At 59.0% G+C, this 22,484-nt stretch overlaps 2 protein-coding genes across 2 annotated transcripts; one reads left to right on the top strand and one right to left on the bottom strand.

Moving 5' to 3' along the window:
* The first annotated feature begins 1,880 nt into the window (after positions 1 to 1,880).
* Positions 1,881 to 9,931, top strand: KDELR1 (KDEL endoplasmic reticulum protein retention receptor 1). The gene is made up of 5 exons (XM_081107677.1): positions 1,881 to 2,190; positions 2,800 to 2,900; positions 3,085 to 3,243; positions 7,746 to 7,998; positions 9,204 to 9,931. Exons 1-5 carry the CDS (start codon positions 2,100 to 2,102, stop codon positions 9,236 to 9,238), a joined length of 639 nt encoding a protein of 212 aa, XP_080963803.1. The 5' UTR covers positions 1,881 to 2,099; the 3' UTR covers positions 9,239 to 9,931.
* A 2,676-nt stretch (positions 9,932 to 12,607) lies between these two features.
* SYNGR4 (synaptogyrin 4) lies at positions 12,608 to 21,241 on the bottom strand (the record flags this gene model as incomplete). The annotated part of the gene is made up of 4 exons (XM_081107676.1): positions 12,608 to 12,841; positions 13,134 to 13,273; positions 14,292 to 14,529; positions 21,149 to 21,241. 4 exons carry the CDS (start codon positions 21,239 to 21,241, stop codon positions 12,608 to 12,610), a joined length of 705 nt encoding a protein of 234 aa, XP_080963802.1.
* Between the last annotated feature and the right edge of the window lie 1,243 nt (positions 21,242 to 22,484).

The raw sequence follows: 22,484 nt of genomic DNA, 5'->3' as shown, positions 1-22,484 counted from the left end.
GAGTCCAGGCCCCCAGCCCCTCCTCCCTCAGACCCAGGAGCCCAGGCTCCTGGTTCCTTCTCCACTGGGACCCAGTAATCTAGGCCCCCTCCTCCTGGCTTGAGTCCCTTTTCAGCACTCAGACAACTTGACCCCCTCAGGTGTCCACTAGTCCAAGGCTCATGGATGTGTATCCATCCCTCTGAGGAAACCATACCTCTGTACCCCTTCTTTTATTGAGGGGCCTAGGCCTGCATCACCTGTGGGTACTCAAACATCAGAGGAAAGCAGCATCTACCGGCTAGTAGACACAGCCTGGCAGATCCCCCCCACCCACTGCCCCCCACTGCCCAGGTCAGCTGCCCAGCTCCTCCCTCCCCCCCCCGCCCTGCTAGAGAGCCTGGGCCCAGCACCTCTATAAGGTGTTGGGGTGCAGTGTGGCACAGAACACCTGGGCTCTTGAGGAGTGTGTGTGTGTGTGTGTGTGTGTGAGGGGCAATTCTGCATTTGGGGCTGGAACCAGGGCTGTGGGCTGCTGCTGACTCCAGGGTCCAGGAGAGCAGGGGTGAAGGCTTATGTTCTTGAAAAAGAAGAGACCGGGGCCTGCATTTATGGGCCTTAGAGGGGGGGCAGGCATTGTGCCCCTAGATTCCTGGGTCGAGGGTGCTCATAACACAAGATGGTTGAGGTGGAGGTGGATGGTCGACCCTTAGGAAGGGGGGCTGGGTCCCGTACTCCTGGGTGTGAGGGAGGGGCTGGGGGCTTTCTTGTCCTTTTGGGTGGATTCGAACTTGGGGCCCGTGAAAAGCCAGCCTCTGGGTCTCTGTCCAGGATTTTTAAAGCTCAGAGGCCAGCCTCCCTAATCGCTGTCGAGGGCAGACGCGGAGTACAGACCGCCGAGGACAGTGATGGCGAGCCTATGACACGCGTGTCAGAGGTGACACGTGAACTCATTTTTTCGGGTTGATTTTTCTTTGTTAAATGGCGTTTAAATATATAAAATAAGTAGCAAAAATATAAGTCTTTGTTTTACTATGGTTGCAAATATCAAAAAATTTATATATGTGACACGGCACCAGAGTTAGGGTTTTTCTTTTTTCTTTTTTCTTTTTTTTTAAATTTATTGCTTAAAGTATTACAAAGGGTATTACATATGTGTCCATTTTATCCCCCCCGCCCTAGACAGTCCCCTAGCCTCCCCTATCCCCCAATGTCTTATGTCCACTGGTTATGCTTATATGCATGCATACAAGTCCTTTAGTTGATCTCTTACCCCAGAGTTAGGGTTTTTCAAAATGCTGACACGCCGAGCTCAAAAGGTTCGCCATCACTGGCCTAGGTCCTAGGGCCTAGGCCCTAGGGCAGTGGTCAGCAAACCGCGGCTCGCGAGCCACGTGCGGCTCTTTGGCCCCTTGAGTGTGGCTCTTCCACAAAATACCACGTGCGGGCGCGCACGTACAGTGCGATTGGAACTTTGTGGCCCGTGCGCAGAAGTCGGTTTTCGGAAAGGAGATGGACGAGACGAGTGTGCAAGAGGAGGGTGGATGGGAGAGTTGGAAGGGGGAGACCTCAGCGAAGGTACCGCAATCAGACTGAGGACGTTCTTAGCCAAGGCCAGCTTAGGAGCACCCTAACGAAGTTAATAACAATGTACCTACCTATATAGTTTAAGTTAAGAAAATTTGGCTCTCAAAAGGAATTTCAACCGTCGTCCTGTTGCTATTTGGCTTTGTGGACTCATGAGTTTGCCGACCACTGGCCTAGGGGAGCAGTGCCAGATTTGGGGGTTCTCAGATCCCAGGGACCCCGCCACGATCATCCAGGAGGCGGCCCTTGGGGGTGCATTCACGGACGCCGGCGGGTGCCGGTAGGGGGCGCCCGAGAGCCGGGACTCCGCCCCCGGGGGTGGAGCCTCCCCGCCCGGGCCCGCCCCCTCCCGCCCTCGTCCCTCTTCCCAGCTCCGGCTCCGCCGCCGCTCCCGCCTCGGCTCCCCCTCCCAGAGCCCCCCTCCAGGAGCGGAGCCCACCCAGGGCCCCTCTCCCGTCCTCCCGCCCAGCCGCCCGGCCGGAACCGCAGCCCCGGGGGGCAGCCCCCTCCAGCCAGCCAGAGCCCCCCCAGCCATGAATCTCTTCCGATTCCTGGGAGACCTCTCCCACCTTCTAGCCATCATCTTGCTTTTGCTCAAAATCTGGAAGTCCCGCTCGTGTGCCGGTGAGACGCCCGCGGGAGCCGGAGGGGGGCGCGGGGAAGGGCTGGGAGGCAATCGGGGGACGGGTCCCTCCCCCTCCCGCTCGCCGGGGGTCCCCCCTTTCCAGCTCCGGGGTCACCGGGGGGTCAGCTCGCTCCCCCCCCCAGACTGGGGGTGCGTGCATCTTGGCGGGGGAGGCTCCGGGCACCCCGTGCCGCCTCCCCCAGCTCCACCGCGGGCGGCCCGGGTGCGGGGAGCCGTGGCCCGCAGGGAGGTGGCTGCGAGTTGGTGACGTGGACCCTGGCGGCCAGGAAGAGAGCGGGAGGGAGGCGGCCGGTTCTGGGGGCCACTGAGGTCAAGTGGGGTTCTCCCGAGGCCCCACCTGGAGCCTGGACCTGGGGGGACCCCGCGGGGGCCCGGGGTGGCCGTGAGGCCTAGCCGGGGACGGAGCCTCGGGCTGGAGTAGCTCTGGGGCCGGCTGCCCCCTGGCTGTGGGCCGGGAAAGGACTCTGCTCCCGGCGGGGCGGGCAGGGCCGGCCTCCCGGGACGGCTGCGTTCCGGGGCAGCTCCGGCTCGGCCTGGGGGTGTCCTGTGCAGCCCACCCCGACGCCCCCACTCTGTCTGCACCGCAGGGATTTCAGGGAAGAGCCAGGTCCTGTTTGCCGTGGTCTTCACTGCCCGCTACCTGGACCTTTTCACCAACTACATCTCCCTCTACAACACGTGCATGAAGGTGAGGCTCGCCCCACCTGCGGGGCCCTCCTGCGGGGGAGCCCGGGGGGCCCCCCGGCTTCTGGATTGGAGGGAGGAGGTGGCAGGGGCTGAGATCCCTGGGGCTGGGGGTGCAGGCTCCCGGGCCCCAGCCCCGGGGGGTGCCGGAGCTGCGGGCTGAAGCACCCTCCTCGTCCCCCCGGCAGGTGGTCTATATCGCCTGCTCCTTCACCACAGTCTGGATGATCTACAGCAAGTTCAAAGCCACTTACGACGGGAACCACGACACCTTCCGGGTGGAGTTTCTCGTTGTGCCCACGGCTATCCTGGCATTCCTGGTCAACCACGACTTTACCCCGCTAGAGGTAGGCTGCCTGGGAGGGCCCTGTAGTGGGGGGCGGCTGGGGGGTGGGGGGAGGGGAGGGGGTTGTGGAAGAACAGCTATGGTCAGTGGTCCCCCTCAAAGGCTTCCTTCTGCAGGATTTGCTCAAACTTCCTTATTTCAGGACTAAGTGCGGCGCATGGGCTCTGGAATCGGGTGATGTTAACGCAACAGCAGCAGCGCTCGCTGCTCTAAGTACTTCGTGTGCATTGACCCATTGGTTTTCCCAGCGGCCTCAGGGTACAGATGAGGAAACCGAGGCTTAAGGAGTCTAAACTGACTCTCGTCCAAGGTCAACAGCCTAGGGAACAGCCCAGACATTGGGAACAGGGGCTGGGGAGCTGGGCTGCTTGGGTTGGGATTCCACATCTGCAGCTTTCGATTAGCGTGACCTTGGGCATGTGCCTTGACCTCTCCGTGCCTCGATTTTCTGATTGATAAAGTTAGCAGGTCATGTGAGGGTTTACTGAGGTTATACCCCATCGCCCCGGGGTGAAACGCGTGGCCTCTAGACCCAGAGAGCGGGGATCCGAAGCCCACTTAGCAGCCGCAGGACTTTGGGCGAGGCAGTTTCTCCGAGCCTCAGTTTTTTTGTCTGTAAAATGGGGAGGATCGGTTCCTACGTCAGAGGCTCTGATGAGGGGTTGGACTCGGCAGAGCACAGTGTCTGGCGCGAGGTAGGAAGTTCCGTGTTAATGTTTCTTCAGTGACTGAAACGTCTGGGACCAGGTCGATACTTGTACTCCTAAACGCCAGCTGTCATGCTTGTGTTCCGTGGCATTTTGGTGGCACGTGTGCAGATTCCTGGGAGGAGTTTGGGGAGGGCTTGTGTGAAGTCTGTGCTCTCCTGGGCCCTGAGGCCTGGCAGGCGTCAAATTCAGAGCAGCCCGTCCTCCCCCAGCCTCACCCCTGCCTTGGAGAAAGCTGGCCCTGAGCGGCCAGGTGGGCTGATGTTTTCAACAGCAGCTACAATTTAGGAGTTTTCCTGCGAGATCTATATATTTTAAATACAGATTCAAAATATCTTTCTGTATTTTATTGATTTTTTACAGAGAGGAAGGGAGAGAGATAGAGAGTCAGGAACATCGATGAGAGAGAAACATCGATCAGCTGCTTCCTGCACACACCCCACTGGGGATGTGCCTGCAACCCAGGTACATGCCCTTGACCGGAATCGAACCTGGGACCTTTCAGTCCGCAGGTCGACGCTCTATCCACTGAGCCGAACCGGTTAGGGCCAAAATATATTTCTAAAGTACCCTGTAGGCCAGACAAATCGGACAGAAGGTGACTTTGGCCCACAGGTCCCCGAAATGTCAGAGGGAGGCGGCACCGTGCTGTGGTAGGAACCCCAGGCTTGGCTGCACGCCCTGGACTTCGCAAACACATCACCGCCTGGCAGGGAGTGCTCACCCAGCCTGCGCCCATTTTACAGACGGGGAGACTGAGTCTGGTAGAGGCGGTGGGGCTTGCTCCAGGTAGAAGAGGCCAGATCAGAATCCAGGCCAGTTTTTTTGTTTGTTTGTTTCATTCCGAGGGGGGAGTTCACTTGTGCAAGGTTTTGGCACCGACTGTGTGCCCAGCTCCATGCTGGCCACTCTAAATATGCCATCATCCAGTCTGACCTCTCCGCCGCCTGGGAAAGCGGACATCCTCACCCCCATGTTTTGGAGAACTAAGGTGAGGCTCAGGAGAGAGCTTACAGGATTTAAACCCAAGTCCTCCTGCAGGCTCAAATATGATTTTTAAATTATATTTTTTAAAAGTTCAGACGTCACGAATAGATTAAAAATAAACATGATAAAAACGTGACCTCCCACCTCCCCCTATGCTATGATTCTAGTCCCAGGGGCTAACAATTGGGTGTGCACCAATTTAATTGTAACTTTTCTAAGAGCCTCCACTGAGCTGACTTGTGAGAGCCTTGCTGGAGGATTCTGAGCAATTATAGGAGCAAGCCCCGGAGTCCAGCTCTCTGGAGAGGAATCTACCACATTTTATTTATTTAATTAAAAAAATAGTCCGAGCTGGTTTGGCTCAGTGGATAGAGCATTAGCCTGCAGACTGAAGGGTCCCAGGTTCGATTCCAGTCAAGGGCACATGCCCAGGTTGTGGGCTTGATCCCCAGTGTGGGGCATGCAGGAAGCAACTGATCAATGATTCTTTCTCATTTATGTTTCTGTCTCTTTCTCCCTCTCCCTTCCTCTCTGAAATAAATAAAAATATTTTTTGAAAAATAATTTTTTGGGGGCCAAAGTTACTATTTTTATTGACTTATAGAGGAAGCAAGGGGGAGAGAGTGTTAGAAACACCAATGATGAGAGAGAATCCCTGATCTGATCGTCTGCCTCCTGCACGCCCCACACTGGGGGTCGAGCCCGCCACCCAGCATGTGCCCTGACCAGAATCGAACCGTGACCTCCTGGTTCATGAGTCGACGCTCAGCCGCTGAGCAACACTGTCTGGGCTCTACTCACACTTTAGCTGTGCAGCCTTGGGCCTCAGTCTCATCTGTATAATGGGGATAAGAAAGGAACTTACAGCCCTAACCGGTTTGGCTCAGTGGCTAGAGCGTCGGCCTGCGGACTCAAGGGTCCCAGGTTCGATTCCGGTCAAGGGCATGTACCTGGGTTGCGGGCACATCCCCAGTAGCGGGTGTGCAGGAGGCAGCTGATCGATGTTTCTCTCTCATCGATGTTTCTTACTCTATTCCTCTCTGTAAAATATCAATAAAATATATTTTAAAAATGTATTAAGAAAAAAAAGAAAAGGACTTACCTCATAGGGCGAAGGCAGTAGCCCATGAATACCTGCAAGGTTCGGGGGGCAGTGCCGCCTGCCGAGTGCTCTATGAGCACACGTTATGAGTGTGTCCTGACGTTCCCCACTCGCCTCCCATAAACCGGAACGGCCGAGGAGGAGCCGTACCTGCCACCGGGCCTTGTTCTCTGCGGGGAGGTCTCAGTGTGTCTGCGGATCACACCTACCCCAGGTGGACTGGCAGGTTGCGAGGACGGAAAGGGGGCTGACCGATGTCGGCAGGGTCTTCGTCCCCCTCCCAGGGTGCCCTGTCCTGCTCACGAGTGATGGCTGTCGCTGGCCCCTAAATGGTGGCCCCTGGCAAGCCCGTGGAGCTGACTCCCGTTCCCTCACCCATTCACCCAGGCATCGAATATGTGCCAGGCACTGTGCCAGGGGTGGGTCATGGGGTGAACAAGATGAAGGAGCTGAGCCTCATGACTCACATTCTGGTGAGCGCTGCCAGGAAAGATAAGATGGGTGATGTGCCAGTCCTGGGGGGACGATGGTCAGGCAAGGCCTCTCCCAGGAGGTGACTGGTAAGCTGAGCCTGGAAGGAGGTGGAAGAGGCAGAGCTGCGGGCATAGCAGGTGCAAAGGTCCTGGGGCGGGAAGGAGCCTGCGTGTTGGAGGGCCAGATAGAGGGCCTAGCTGCAGCCCAGAGATCTCAGGAAGGGAGCAGGAGATGAGGCTGGGTCGGGGAGGGCCTTAAAGACCCAGGTTAGGCCCTAACCGGTTTGGCTCAATGGATAGAGCGTCGGCCTGCGGACTCAAGGGTCCCGGGTTCAATTCCTGTCAAGGGCATGTACCTTGGTTGCGGGCATATCCCCAATAGAGGGTGTGCAGGAGGCAGCTCATCGATGTTTCTCTCTCATCAATGTTTCTCTCTATCCTTCTCCTTTCCTCTCTGTAAAAAATCAATAAAATATATTAAAAAAAAAAAAAGAAGTAACGACTGGATGGGTGGTTGTTTTCTTAAATATATTTTGATTTTTAAATTTATTTTTATTGATTTCAGAGAGGAAGGGAGAGGGAGTGAGAGATAGCAACATCAATGATGATAGAGAATCGTCCATTGGCTGCCTCCGGCACGCCCCCCACTGGGGATCGAGCCGGCAACCCAGGCATGTGCCCTGACTGGCAATCGAACTGTGACCTCCTGGTGCATAGGTTGACACTCCACCTCTGAGCCACGCTGGCCCCGCAAGCTCCTGGATGGTTTTAAGCCAGGAAGTGACACAGTCTGATTTATGTCCCTAAAGATCATACCTAGAATGTCACCCCTACAAGGGCAGGGAAAAATTCTCTCCATTTCAGAGATAGGCGGAGGCTCGGAGGACCTGGGTCTCTTGCCCAAAGTCTCATAGAAGGGGAGTCTCAGGGCCGAGGTGCACCCTGGGCTGCCTTTGGAGAGGCACAACTGTCAAGTGCTCACGGGCACCGACTGGGAGCTGGCTCCGGGTCCCGCTCTGCCCCTGACGGGCTGCGTGGGCTTGGGCAAGGCTCTTCCCCCCTCTGGGAAGGGGGTGCTCACAGCAGCAGCTCCAGCCCGGGGTTGTGGAGGGTGAGATGAGAGTACACGTGGCGTGGGCCGGGCGCTGTCTGGCGCAGAGGGCGTGCTGGTAGGCATTGCTGCCGCTCTCCCCCCACATCCCTGCCTGCGCCTGTGTCTCTCCCGCCCCCGCAGATCCTCTGGACCTTCTCCATCTACCTGGAGTCAGTGGCCATCCTGCCGCAGCTCTTCATGGTGAGCAAGACGGGCGAGGCGGAGACCATCACCAGCCACTACCTGTTCGCGCTGGGCGTCTACCGCACGCTCTACCTCTTCAACTGGATCTGGCGCTATTACTTCGAGGGCTTCTTTGATCTCATCGCCATCGTGGCCGGCCTGGTCCAGACGGTCCTCTACTGCGATTTCTTCTACCTCTACATCACCAAAGGTAGCTGGGGGGGGGAGGGCCGGGGAGGGATGGCCTCCTCTCTCAGGCCCTGGGGTCCCAGGCCCCCCCGCCCTTGTAGGAATTCAGCCTTCCAGCCCTGGCCTCCCTAAGGACCACGGAGTCGCTCTCCTCGGCCCCTACGTCTCCGAGGGGAGATAGCAGGGCGGGGGGTGGGGGGTGGGGGGGGCGGGGGTCGCCTTCTCACACAGAGGGGCTTCCTGCTGGGACCACACGGAGACCAGGCGGGCCCCCCTCCCCAGCCCGGGAGCATTTTGGGAAGAGGAGACAGGACAGAGAGAGGGGCAAGGTGGCCTCTGACTTTTCCCTGCTTGCAATTTGTCTGAAGCCCTCCGCCTGCCCTGAGATCCCAGGTCCATAGGATTTCAGTCTCACTCCCTAAAAAAATCTGGAATTCCCAGGTCCCCAGTCCCAGCAGCGCTTAGAGAAAGGAGGGCCTCATCTTTGTTCATTGATCTCTATCTCACCCTCAGGGAACTCAGGCCCACTAACATTGATTGGCTGATTGATCAATCAATTCATTCATTCAACCAAGAAATTTATTGAGCACTTTCTGTGCAACAGTAGGAAAAAGGGTGGATGAGGCCCTCCCCGCCCTCGCCTCCCCTTATAATTCTAGTTGGGGGAGATGGTGAATGAACAGGTAAAGAGCGATGATTGCCAGGAGCGTGGAGAGTTACAGCAGAAAGACACCAGGGGTGTGAGCAGCTGTGGAGGCTGAGGGGCCCCTTTACATGGGGGGTGCCTCAGGGGCGGCCTCTTGCTGGAGATGATGATGAAAGCAGAGACCTGAGGAATCGGGCACCAGTCGGTGTGAAGGAGAGAGGGGGCAGGAGGACAGTGGAGGCAGCCCTGGGACTCTCGGGGTTCCGGCTGGGCTCCCCGGCCAGCCCCGCCACACCCTCTGACCCCCGCTCCCTCTCCAGATGAGCCAGGGCCTCCAGCCAGAGTCCTCCACGAGCAGAAATGGGGACCCCAGGGAGACCACTGCTCAGCCCCTCGGACGAGACTGGGGTCCCCGCACCCCACCCCGCAGGATTCAGGCCCCTTTCCCCAGTTTATAATCCAGGGTCCTTGGCCAACCCTCCTGGCATCTCTGTCCAGCCCAGTGTCCCGCTCTGGGTGTGGGAGGCCGTCCCTGTGAGCGGCCCCGTGGTGATGCCTGTCCCCCCCCTCTCTCCTCGCAGTTCTGAAGGGGAAGAAGCTGAGTTTGCCGGCGTAGCCCTGGTCCTCGCCATCCCTCTCCCTGGCAGCGGAGGACGGTGATGGGAGACGAAGAGCCTTCCTGTCCAGGGGTGACTTTTTTAAGAACCAACTTTTCCCCACTCCCCACCTTCCTCCTGCCGGGTTCCAGGGGGTGGTGGAGGACCCAAGACTTGGGGACGCTCAGGACCTGGGCTGTTTGTAGTTTTTTGCCTTTTAGAGAAGAAAAAAAAATAATCTTTCCACGATTTAGTTTTTGATTCTGATGACTCCTTTCTCTTCTACTCTCTGGCCCCGATTTTTATAAACCGTTTCAAGTATTCTGTATGAGGGGGGGACAGGGGGGGAGATCTTTGCTCTCTCCCAAGCCCCTTAGCTCCCTTCCAGACCCTACTCCGAGCCCCACTGTTTGCCAAACACTAAATCTCCCTACACGGCCTTCCCGACCTCCCACCACCCACCCAGGACACAGCGCCTGCCCCCCAAACTTCTGGGCTGGGGATAGGCGGAGGGGAGGAATGGTCCGCCCTGATTTTTCATAATTTCCCCCAGAGTTGGGGGTTTTTAGTCTGGTCCTCGTTTTTTGGGCATTTAGGGGGCTGGCTCCAGGGTCACCGTGACTCTGCCACCATGTTTTTTGTACAGAATGTATGGTTGATTCTTTGTTCTCTTGAAATAAACCGAGGAAAATGATGCCTCTCTTTTGCTACTCCTTGCCCTCTCTCTGGCGTTTGTGGGGTCCCGCCCCAGGCCCCATCTGCTTCTGCTTTGCCCCGTTGACCGTCCGCAGGCGGCTGAGGCCTGGGAGGAGCAGGGAGACGAGAAACTGGGTTTCCTGAGACTCTGAGCTGTACCCCGAGTCCTCACGGGGGAAGATGCTTTGGAGAAAAAACCCCCAAGATTCCTCCTGTCGTAGCGCAGAGCTTCCCTGGCTGTTCCCCGGAACCTCAGGGTTACAGGGGGCCTGGGGAGGCCACCCACCAGGCAGCCCCGTCCCACCCTCATCTGGCATTTTATGGAGCCATTCTGTTTCTTACAAAAAAAAAAAAAAAAAAAAAAAAAAAAAGGGATCAGTTGCCAGTCTTTAAAAAGCAGAGTTTCACATGAAAATCGGAATTTCTGGCTTCTCTTGAAAGAAATCCGTCAGTGACGATGCCTGGTCCTCCCTTCGGGCGGCAGCAGCTGGCTGGGCTGAATGGATGGGGACAGGCTTCCCGCCCCGGCCCAGGGCTTGGCCGAGGGTCCTTGCTGTGCATTATTGGCCTGACCTGTCATTTTCTGGTTTTGTTTGTGGAGCTAAAAGGGGGCTGTTTTCCACGCCTCCCTCCAGATGGGCGGGACCCCTGGCCTGTCCCCGTCCTTTGCCTTCCCTGCCTGGCCCTCAGAAGCTTTGGGGGTCGGGCCCCCGGCTTCAGACTCCCTAGACGTCTGCTGAGACCCCTCGCCGCCCCAGGGCTCCGGAAGCTTCAGGAGGCAGTAGCGGCCGGCCCGGAGCGTTTTGCTAGTGCCCGGCCACGTGGGTTTTCACGGAGGAGCCCACTGGGCCCTCAGCACCCCTGAAGCGGGCACTGGAGGGGGAACCCGAGGCCGGGAGGGCGGGTGGCAGAGGGGGTCTGTGCCGGCTTCCTCACGCTGAGCCTGTGTTTCCTCACTGCTGTGGGCTATTTCAACTATTCCTGTCTTTCCACTATTCATTCCTCTGTTCAGAGGAATGTTGCCCAGAAGCCTGGGAGACAAGGGGACAGGGGCAGCGGGGACAGGGCTGCGAGGGTGGTTTGGGGCTGGGAGCCGCACCTCTTTGAATGTGTGGGGTCTGGAAGCCATCACTCTCAGGGGTCCCAGTCCCTAGCGTTCCAGCCAGCACAGATCGGGCCCAGATAAGCCAAGTGAGACGTCCCAGCTTATCCAGCTGGCCGCACAGTGAGGACGAGAGCCCGAATCCTCCCTGCCCTCCGCGCCACGTCTCCCCATGCCCACGGGGACCGCCCTGTTCTGTACCCCCAGAACTGAGCACGGGGCCTGCCACGCAGGAAACCTCACACAGCGACCAGGGAGCCCACATCTGACCCCCCACGACTTGCATCCCTTTGTCCGGTTTGTAAATGGATGCTCTGCAGGCCGCCGTGCGTGACTCTCGTGTGGGTGTGTTTTGTTTGGCCGGCATGACGTGAAAAAAGCTCGCATAATGTCCGATTGTTCTGGAAAGACCGGAAGGTTCTAGCTGCATGGTCCAATGTGGTGGCCGTCAGCGACACGTGACCATCCGCACTTGAAATGGGTCCAAACTGAGATGTAAAATACGCAAAGGATTTCGAAAGCTCGGTATGAGAGAATGTAAGATACCGGGGAATTTTTTATACTGATGACATGTTGAAATAATATTTTGGATATACTGGGTTAAATAAAATATATGAAAATTCACTTCACTTGTTTTGTTCTACTTTTCTATTTAAAATTCCATGCCCTGCCTGGCTGGTGTTGCTCAGTGGTTGAGTGTCGACCTGTGAACCAAGAGATCACAGTTCGATTGGTAGCTAGGGCATCTGCCTGGGTTTGGGGCTCGATCCCCAGTGGGGGGCATGCAGGAGGCAGCTGATCAATGATTCTCTCTCATCATTGATGTTCCTATCTCTCCCTCTCCCTTCCTCTCTGAAAGCAATAAAAACATATTTTAAAAAAAATTTCACGCCCTGTGGCTCCCATTATATTCAATGGGCCAGTGCTGCTCTAGGCACCCCAGGCCCATGGTGCCGAGTGTGGGTGCTGAGTGAGGGCTCCCCTCCTCGACACGGCCCCTCCCGCCCCTATGCACTTACTGGCTACCTTAATGGGGTTACCTTTTTGGTCCTACACACAGGAGCATTTTGTGGCCGGTGTGTGAGTCCTCCGTGAGCTTGGGATTCTCCATAAAACCACTCCCTCTTCCCCATCAATCCTCCAAATATTTGAAGATAAGGATCCCCCCTCCCTGACCCGTCACAGACTCACCACCCTGTTCCCTTACCGACTCCTCCGCAGCCAGCTTTTGACTTGGGTCCCTTGTCACTGGAGGGAGTGAAAGGGCTTGGGCTTTGGGGTCACAACAGGGCTGGTCCCACGGTTGACCCTGACTCTCAGCGCTCTCTCTGAATTTGAACTTCCTCAGCTGCCCCCTCCATGGCTAACTGAGGAGCGACGTCCCTCTCCTGTCCCCACCTCTAATGTGCAGCTATCATGGTGGTGCCGGATGGAGGGACCCGGAGGTGGTAGGGACCCCGGGGGTGACCTTGTTGGGTTTCTCCCCACCCCTGGCCGCGCCAGGAGCCAGCGAGGCCCAGACATGAGGACAGGGGGCTGTTTTCAGAAACCCTTCTGCAGGGAGAGCTCTTTACTGAGGTGATGAGGCTGTCTAGTTGTCGGGCATCATGACGAGGCGGGGGACCTTGGCCGTGGTCAGATAGGGGGACAGGGCGGAGCTGGCGTAACTCATGCTGTTGGGGCCAGTGGTGGGCGTGTTGATGGGGCTGGCGGCGGAGGGCGGGGAGAGGGTGGTCAGCACCACGCCCCCCTCATCCAGGGAGCGCTTGTAGGGCACCGGGGCGTCATCGCGGAGGTCCTGGAAGGCCAGGTAGGCCTGGAATATCTGTGGGCAGAGAAGGGGCGCCGAAGGCTGGCGTGGGCTGGGCCGGAGAAAGACGGAGGGGGCCGGGGCCTGGCCTGGGAGGGAGACGCAGGGCGCGGCTGTGCCCACTGCTCACTAGCCACCCAGCTCAGCCGCCACCCACACCGCCTCAGGCCGGCCCGCGTCTGCTCTCCGATTTGCCTGGGGGCCAGGGAAGGGGCCAGCGGAGGCCCAGGGAGCTGCGGCAGCGGGTGGACGGTCCAGCCCTCCCACCCTGCCCTGCAGGGGGTGCCCGTGAGGGGCTCATCCTCACCCAGATGGGGACAGAGAAGAAAGCGAAGGCGATGGAGGCCTTGGCGCTGCTGTTCCCCAGGAGGAACTGTTTGGGCGGCGAATGGTGCCACTGGTTGGCCAGGAAGCAGAAACCCAGGAACCAGATGCCTGCCCAGAGGACTGGGGGCGCAGGAGAGAAGAAAGGGGGGAGGGGTAGAGAGGTTCAGAAAGGGCTGCTGGGCCTGGAAAGGGCCTCTCCCTCCAGCCTCTGTAAGATGTGCTGCTGGAGTGGAGCTGTTCAAATAAAATTCAAAGTAAGTCAGCTCCGCCCGGCCAGTGTGACTCAGTGGTTTGAGCATCGACCCACGAACCAGGAGGTCTCGGTTCGATTCCAGGTCAAGGGCACAGGCCCAGGTTTTGGGCTTGATCCCCAATAGGGGGCATGCAGGGGGCAGCCGATCAATGATTCTCATCATTGATGTTTCTATCTCTCTCCCTCTCCCCTCTTCTCTGAAATCAATAAAAACATATTTTTTTAAAAATATATTTTATTGATTTTTTTTACAGAGAGGAAGGGAGAGGGATAGAGAGTTAGAAACATCGATGAGAGAGAAACATCCATCAGCTGCCTCCTGCACACCTCCTACTGGGGACGTGCCCACAACCGAGGTACATGCCCTTGGCCGGAATCGAACCTGGGACCCTTCAGTCCGCAGGCCGACGCTCTATCCACTGAACCAAACCGGTCTGGGCAATAAAAACATATTTTTAAAAAATTCAGCCCCAGGGTCCCACTTCAAGAGCCGGCGGCCCCTGTATGGGAAGCGCAGGTGCCAAACATCCCCCCTCACAGGAGGTTCTCTCGGAGGGCGTGGACTCAGTGCCCACCGAGGGCCCTCCCAGCCCTGCGATGCTGGGACTGGCCCTGAGCAGAGGAGGAGGGAGGGGAGTGGGAGGAGGGGGGGGGGGAGGAGGGAGGGGAGCAGAGGGCGGTTTCTAGAATTGGCCCGGGGATCAGAAGAACGGACCCTTAGGTTGAGTCTAAAGGACAGAGTAATAATTCCCAGGGGAGGGAACCGCAGGTGCCAATGAGGGTGAGAAGGGAGGGACGGCGCTTTGGGGTTCCACGTGGCCGGCTGGGCGGGGGCGGGCGGGGGCGGGCGGGGGGGGGGGGCTGTGGGCCGTGGCCCTGGCTCACCGGCCAGGATGAAGTCCAGGAGCTGGAAGGCCGTCCGGAAGCGGGTGCAGGCGATGTGGCCCTCGTGGGCGTCCAGGGCCAGGAAGGCCAGGCAGCTGAGCAGGGCCAGGAAGCCGGCGCCCACGGCGAAGCTGCAGGCCACGTTGCTGCTGTTGAGGACACAGCGGAGCTGCGAAGAGTCCGTCTTGTTCTGGTAGCCGTCGGTCAGCAGGGAGGAGAAGACGATGAGGGCGAAGATCTGTGGATGCGGGAGCAGGTCCCAGGGCCCTGAGTGGCGCTCAGCCGCTCCCCAAACTCTCCCGTGCCCCCCTGGGCTCCCCATCTGCAGGCCGGACCCTGCCATCCACCCACCCGGGGGCAGCTCTGGCCCCTCCCTCGCGCCCAGGCCTCAGAGCCTCCAAGCCCTGTGCCTGCTGTTGCCCCTCGACCACCTTCCCGTCCTCCCAGCTCGGCCTCCTCTCCCCCTGGGCCCTCGCCACAGCCCCTGTGAGGCCCAGCCTGGTCTGTGCTCTCCCCACTCACCTGGCCTCACCTGCTCCCCTCCCGTCACCCCAAGCTGGTACCTTGCCACCAAGCCCAGGTGCCAACATCAAATGCTTTGCCCAGCGCCTGCCTGGACGGACGCAGCAGCAGCTCAGTGTTGGCGGCGCGAGATTCTCTGCGTCCGGCTCTTCCCGCGGCCTGCGACGCCCTCCTCCCGCCCAGCCTGGCTAATCCCTATTCAGTTTTTATTTTTTTTATTTTCATTTTTTAAAAATATTTATTTTATTGATTTTTCTACAGAGAGGAAGGGAGAGGGACAGAGAGCTAGAAACATCAGTGAGAGAGAAACATCACGTGGTACATGCCCTTGACCGGAATCGAACCTGGGACCCTTCAGTCCACAGGCCGACGCTCTATCCACTGAGCCACACCGGTTAGGGCCCTATTCAGTTTTTATTTTTTTATTTATTTTTTTCATTTTTATATATTTTATTGATTTTTTTACAGAGAAGAAGGGAGAGGGACAGAGAGTTAGAAACATCAATGAGAGAGATCGATTAGCTGCCTCCTGCACGCCCCCAACTGGGGATGTGCCCGTAACGAAGGCACATGCCCTTGACTGGAATTGAACCTGGGACCCTTCAGTCCGCAGGCCGACGCTCTATCCACTGAGCCAAACCCGTTAGGGCCCTATTCAGTTTTTAAAATAAATTTACGAGATATTCCCAAAATACAGACAAGTATGGAGAGAGATGTCACAAGCACCCGGGACCTAACAAGCAGGACCGTGTTCTTTCTTTTCCTGGTTTGTTTAGTACAATTGTCTGCGTCCACGCTCGTCTCCCGCGAGGTGTTTATGAAGCGCCACTGGAGTGCTCCCCACGCCCCAGCCTGCGCCACCCTCACAGCCACCCCGGATGTGGGTCCTTCCAACAGCCCCGATTCTCAGGTGATGGAACTGGGGCACAGAGAGGCGAGGAGTCACCCAAAGCCACCCAGTTAGCAGGGGGCCGTGCTGGGTTCGGACCGAGCTGTCCGGCGCCTGAGTCTGCCTCAGCCCCCTGCTCTACAGCCTCCAGCCGGACCAGGTGCCTGAGGGCAGAGGTTCCTCTCAATGCCACTCCGTGAAAACGTTAAGTCCCAATTATTTGTCCCAGACAGTCGCACTGCAGCGTGGGAGTTCCGAACCCAATAGGAAAGGAACCGGGGAGCTATGGGGTGGGCGCTATGGGGTTGGGGGCGGGGGGGGGGGGGAATCGATCCAGGAAGGCGGCCTGGATGAGGCGATGGCTGTGAGGAGTGACGCAGGCTGGGAAAGGCGGGAGGATGGGGACGTTGCCAGGGGGGCAATAGGGAGCCACAGCAGGGCGCTGGGCAGCAGAGGGGCCGGGACAGCTCCGGGTGCATGAAGACCCCTTTGGGGCTGTGTAGAGATGGACTGGAGGGGGTGAGAGTAGAGATTGCAGGCTGGGAGGTGCCTGGGGCCTGGGGTCAGGGAGAGAGTCAAGGTGTGAGCCGGGGCGGAACTCGTGGGGCTGGGTTCAGGGGGAAATAGAATGAGATCTGAACTGCATCTTAAAGAATGAGGACTTTTCCAGGCAGGCAGAGGAGGAAGGGCATTCCAGGCGGGACGCAGTGTGTGTGCTCAAGCCAGCTGCTGCAGAGCGGGGCCCTTCAGGGACTGGAGAGAAATTGCATAAGAAGGAGCCGGTGTGAGGAGGCTGCAAAAGTGGGCGGGGGCCCAGGCTCAAAGGTTGAACACCAGGCAGAGGGGTCCGGTACTGGGAGCCGTGGAACGTGAAACTTCTTACTTGGATTTGATTACATGCAGGGAGCGGTTCTGGGCAGAGGATGGCCGGGGTCAGAGCCGGGAGTTAGCGCAAATCCGCAGGGTCCTGATGGTTCGGAGAGCGCAAGGCAAGAAGCCTGCAGATCAGAGAGACGGGTGGGAAGGCCCAGGCTCGTAATGCCGAGGACTGAGCTGAGGTTGGGGCTCTGAGGAATCCAGTGATAGGACCTCAATCAGGAGTTGGGGATTGATTGACGTGGCAATGCTGGCTGGGACCAGAGCCAGGGGAGGGGGGTGGGGTAGGGGAATCCATAAAAAAAAAAATGTTTTTATTGTTTTCAGAGAGGAAGGGAGAGGGAGAGAGAGAAATGATGATGAGAGAGAATCAGGGATCGGCTGCCTCCTGCACGCCCCGTACTGGGGATGGAGCCCACAACCCCGGCATGTGCCCTGACTGGGAATCGAACTGGGGACCTCCTGGTTCATAGGTCGACGTTCGACCACTGAGCCACACCAGCCGGGAGGGGGGATCCGTTTGGATTTGAACTCCTTCTGGGCAGGTCCACGGGGGACCTTCTGTCCTGAGCACCCAGCACCAGAATGCACCTCAGCCAATGTGTGTGAGAAAGGGAATGACCTTGGGCCTTTCTTCTGCGCTCTGGCCCTGACCTTCAGCGTGGGGACTAGGGAGGCAACGGATGGACGCCTGAACTCTCAGCCTCTGTTCCTCTTCGATCCGTTGTCTTGCCTTCTCTGAATAATAATAATGACAACAATCATGACAACGACAGTGAGTCCCCTTTTTTGTCCAGAAGGAGTTCAAATCCAAACGGATTCCCCTCCCGGCTGGTGTGGCTCAGTGGTCGGACGTCAACCTATGAACCAGGAGGTCCCCAGCGCGGCGGCACTGACTAAGGGTGTTTGCCTCCATCTGCTTCAGTTTGAAGAACAGAGTCCATAAAGGGGGGGCGTCTTGCCTGATGGTCTGGGGCAGAGCCAGGCCAGGGACCAGCAGGCCCATCCATCATTTCGGAGCCTGTGTCCGTGTTACCTGCCTCACCTCCCCGAAGGCTCCCGCCGGCTCCACTCGCTAGCCGGTACCAAGCCACCCCTGCCTCACAGGTGATCAATCGAAGCCGTTAGGGTGGCGTGCAAAGAGCCAGACACGGCCGACGCTGCCGGCTGCGTGGCCTTGGGCAAGCCCCTCACTTCTCGGAGCCTCAGTTTCCCAGTCCGTGTCCGTGCTGCTGTGAGGAGGGGGTATGCGGGGGTGGGGGCCTGGCCCTGATGATGGCTCTCGGGAATCACCCAGGGAGGGGACCAAGGGTCCTCTCAAGGTCAGTCCGTGGGGGAGAGGGCACGGGGACCCAGCCCTCCTGACTTCTAGCTGCGGGGGTGGGGGGTTGTCCGTCCACTGACCCCCCCCCCAAACCTTGGGCTGTGGCCCTGGAGACGTGGGGAGGTGGCTCTGCCGGGCCGGAGGGACCCGAGATCTCAGAAGCCCGGGTCCAAACCGCCTTCCGCGCCCTCTCTGGCCGGTCCCCGGGGAGGGAGCAAAGATTCATCAGTTAAGGCACCAGCTGGCAGGCGGCAGCCAAGACAGGCGCCAGCTGCCCAGAGAGTCCCTCCTGAGGAGCCAGGCCAGGGGGGAAGGAGGAGAGCTGGGAGGGAGGGAGGGTGATGCAGGCAGCGGGCAAAGTCTGTGACCGAACCTTCTGGCCGGCAGCCCTTCCCCCCCCCCCCCCCCAGTCCGCACCAGCTGGGCCTCCTCCTCCCTCGCCACCCGCCCTTCCTCCTGGAGTTCGGAGCGTGCAGCTCCTCTCACCAGCTGCGCGGTGTCCTTGGGCAAGTCGCTCAATCTCCAGGGACCTCAGTTTCCCCTGGGGGCAGCCAGGGGTCATAACGCCCTGGAACTAGGAGGTGGGGTTCGTAGTTCCCCTCGTCCCCTGGCCGAGAGCGGCAGTGGACACAAGTCCCCATCACCCGAGGGCCCCCGCCCCCGCCCCCCCAAAAAAACTCCTCGCTCTCCTCGCTCACAAGTAATACTTTGTCCCGATAATAATCGCTATTTGACGAAAGCTGACCACGTGCCGGGCCCGTGCTGACCAGTTCAGGGACAGTAACCGGTTTCGTTGTCACCGCAGTCCTTCCCGCGAGCGGACAGCAGGGCCCACGTCTTACCCACGAGGGAGCAGAGGTTCAGAGAAATCAAGCGCTTGCTCAAGGTCACACAGGCCGAGGTGACTCAGGACGTTATCAGACAAGTCCGGGTGCTTTTGAGAATAAAAGGGGTGCTGTAGATCATGACACCAGGCACACGGGGGCGTACGTCACCCTCCGTGGACCTGCAGGGGACCCAGCCGGGACGCCGAGCCGGGCCTGCGGGCTCTTCCCACCACAGGCTCCGGAAGGGGCCGCAAGGGGAGGCTCTGGGTTCGGTCCCTGGGGTTGATCCAGGGCCCCCCACCTGCTCCCATGACCCCGATTGTGTCTCATCACCTCCCTGGGCTTCAGTTTCCAGCTCTGTCAGAGGAGAGGAACAGAGAGGGGCAGTGACTGGCCCCAGGCCACACAGCAGAGTTTGGGCTGCATGCAGATTGGAGCCCAGGTGTCTCGACGCTTCGGGAACGGGGTGCGGATTAAACGCAGGCCCTTAAAGCCCTTGCCTGGCGCAGTGCCCGCCCAGCATCTGATGTCTCGGGTCCAGGTGACACACTCTCTTCCCGCCTCTGTGGGCCACTCCCTTCCCCGAGGCCCCAGTCCCTGCCCCTCTCCTTGTCCCTCGACTGAAAGGTGGAGAATGAACAGGCGTTGGCACCTGGCAGACCACGGCCAACACCGGGGGCCATGATGGAAATGTCCTCCATCTGCCCAGGACGCGAGCCACCAGCCCCTGTGCCTGTGGGGCGCCGGAATGTGGCCCCTGTGCCTGAGGAACAGGACGTTTGATTTTAATTAGTTTAAGTTCAATCAGTCACATGGGCCCTTTTATTCTCAATAAAATTGACCCGGGTTCAATTCCGGTCAAGGGCACATGCTCAGGTTGTGGGCTCAGTCCCCAGTAGGGAGCTCTCTCATCATTGATATTTTTTTAAAAAACATGTTGGCCTATGAATTCCAAAAACACACACATTGGCCCTGACCGGCTTGGCTCAGTGGAAGGAGCGTCGGCCTGCAGACTCAGGGGTCCCAGGTTCGATTCCGGTCAAGGGCATGTACCTGGGTTGCGGGCACATCCCCAGTAGGGGGCGTGCAGGAGGCAGCTGATCGATGTTTCTCTCCCATGGATGTTTCTAACTCTCTATCCCTCTCCCTTCCTCTCTGTAAAAAAACCAAAACACACACACACACACACACACAAAAAAAAAAAACACACACATTGATGTTTCTCTCTCTCTCTCAAATCTCCCTTCCTCTCTGAAATCAATAAATCCTATATGATAAAAGGCTAATATGCAAATAGACCGAACGGTGGAACTGAACTGGTTGCTATGACGTGCGCTGGCCACCAGGGGGCATGCACAGACCAGGGAGGGTGCCAGACCAAGGCAGGGTGCCGGTGGCTCTCATTGGGGCAAGGCTCTGGTGGTTACTAAAAATTCTTTGCTCCCACACGCCGTGGTCTGCCCGGCGCTCACCCCCATTGCCAGCGCCCCTCAGGGCTTCTCCACCTACCCCTGCTCCTGAGGGGCGATCAGGGCAGCAGCCGCCACTCACACCCGCTGCCAGTGCCCGGCCCCAATCCCTCCGTGCTGTCAGCAGGTGCGGGCGGCGCCATCAGGGTGCGGGAGCCGCAGTGGCAGGAGCGGGGCTGCCAGCAGACAGGACGCAGGGCGGGGGGGGGGGGGGCGTGGAGGAGGGGCCGAGCCCCACCCCTGTGCCCGCCACAGCCTCCAGCCCACAGTTCCTTTCAAGGTGCATGAATTTGTGCACCGGGCCCCTAGTCTATATACTATAGGCCTGATGCATGAAATTCGTACAAGAGTAGGCCTTCCTGCCCTGGCCGGTGTGGCTCAGTGGATAGAACGTCTGCCTGTGGACTGAAGGGTCCCGGGTTCGATTCCAGTCAAGGGCATGTACCTTGGTTGCGGGCACATCCCCAGTAGGGGGTGTGCAGGAGGCAGCTGATGGATGTTTCTCTCTCATCGATGTTTCTAACTCTCTATCCCTCTCCCTTCCTCTCTGTAAAAAATCAATAAAATATATATTTTTTAAAAAAAGAGTAGCCTTCCTTCCCCCGGCTGCCAGCACCAGGCTTCTCTCACAGCCCGGTCAGGTCTAATTAGCATATTGTGCTTTTAATATTACAGATATACATCTATATATCTATATCTATATCTATATCATCTATATCTATATCTATATCTATATCTATATCTATATCTATATCTATTTTTTTTTAACGAGTCTCCCAGCACCTGCTCTGCAGGGCGGTTTCCTCCGTGAGAGCAGGACGTGCCCGGAACAGCGTGGGCAGGTGCTCGGGAAAGGTGACCCGTTATCAGCTGCCTCGGCCCCGTCCGGCCCCTCCGTGTCTGCGGGGGGAGCCCCGCTTCCCGCACCCACGGCCGCCGGCGGGGCTCACCCCTGCGAAGATCCGCGCCCCCGTCTTGGGCCGCTTCAGGAACTGCACGGCCTCGCTGTCCGCCAGGTCCTGCAGGCTCTCGGGGATGTGCATGGCGGCCGCCGGGCTGCCGGGGCCCGGGGGGGCGGGCGCGGGGGCGCTCTGCTGGCTTCCGGGGGCTCCGGGCTCCCCCTGGGGCTCGGCTGCTCGGCGACAAGAAGTGGGGGGGCGGTCAGGGCCAGAGGCACGGGGGAGGGGGCGTCCGGGGGTCCCTGGAAGGGGGTTGCGTGGGGTGCAGGGTTCTTGGGAGCTGGGGGACGGGGTGAAAGGGCTGCTGGGGGGGTCTCAGGGCTGGGGGTGGAGGGTGAGGGGTTTGCCGAGGACCCCATGAGTTGGGGTACAGGGTAAGGGGGTCCTCAGGATTCTAGAGGCAGGGGCACCACGGGACGGGGTATGGGGGGGCACAGGGAGGGGGTGCTGGCGAGGAAACCCCAGGCAGGGAGAAGGGGTGGACAGAGGGCTGGGTATGGGGGTCACGTCACGGACAGGGGAGCCCAGCGCCCCTTTGAGGGACACAGTGGGGTTTCCAGGGAGCGGAGGCGCTGGGTCGCACCTGGGAGACCTGAGCCAGGGGGACCCCTTTCCGGTTTGGGGTGTCAGCGCCCATAATGGAGAACCGTAAAGGTAGAACAGGGCACGTTTTAGGCTAGTCCTTGGGGTTATTTCCTTAGCCCACAGGCCTGCACCTAGAATGCAGCCCCGTCTTCATAAAAGGGCGTTTTCTCAAGTTGGGGGGGTCTGGCCCTCAGACGTGTGGGGACCGGGGCTGCCCCCTCAGAATGAGGCGGCCGAGCCCCCCGGCACTCGGTTACCTTCTTAGAATCAGGGTCTTCCCTTTAAGGACGTGAAATGGGGGTGGTGGGGCCTGAGGGGGGCACTGCCTGAGAAAGGGTCACCCCCACTCTGAGGCCCGGCCTGCGTCACCTGGGGGCCCGCTCTTCCTCTCGCCCGCCCTCCCCATCCCGGTCCCCGGCGCCACCTCTGACTTCTTTTGCTTCCGCCTTTTCCCGCCTTTTCGCTCCTCCGCCGCCGATTGGCTGTGCCCAGGCCCCGCCCCCGCCCCTTTCCCTCCCACTCAGGAGCGGGCGCGAGCGGGGGCGTGGCCTCGGCGGACGTTGGGCTCCCGCCGTTGGCGGGCTGCGCGCGCGGGTCGGGGCGTGGGGGGGGGGGGGCCGACCCCGCCCCTTTGCTGCCGGGAGTCTCGCGCCCGCTGCGTCCCCTTCTCTCTGCAGCACGGGGACAAGGAGACGTTCCCGCTGCGCATGCGCGCCGCCAACACCAGGCGCGTCCCGGAGGA

This window comes from Myotis nattereri, assembly GCF_964212035.1.
Source record: "Myotis nattereri genome assembly, chromosome: 15".
In the NCBI taxonomy this organism is placed as follows: domain Eukaryota; kingdom Metazoa; phylum Chordata; class Mammalia; order Chiroptera; family Vespertilionidae; genus Myotis; species Myotis nattereri.
Note: the sequence above shows the minus strand (reverse complement) of the source record. Positions and strands in the feature narration are given on the sequence as shown.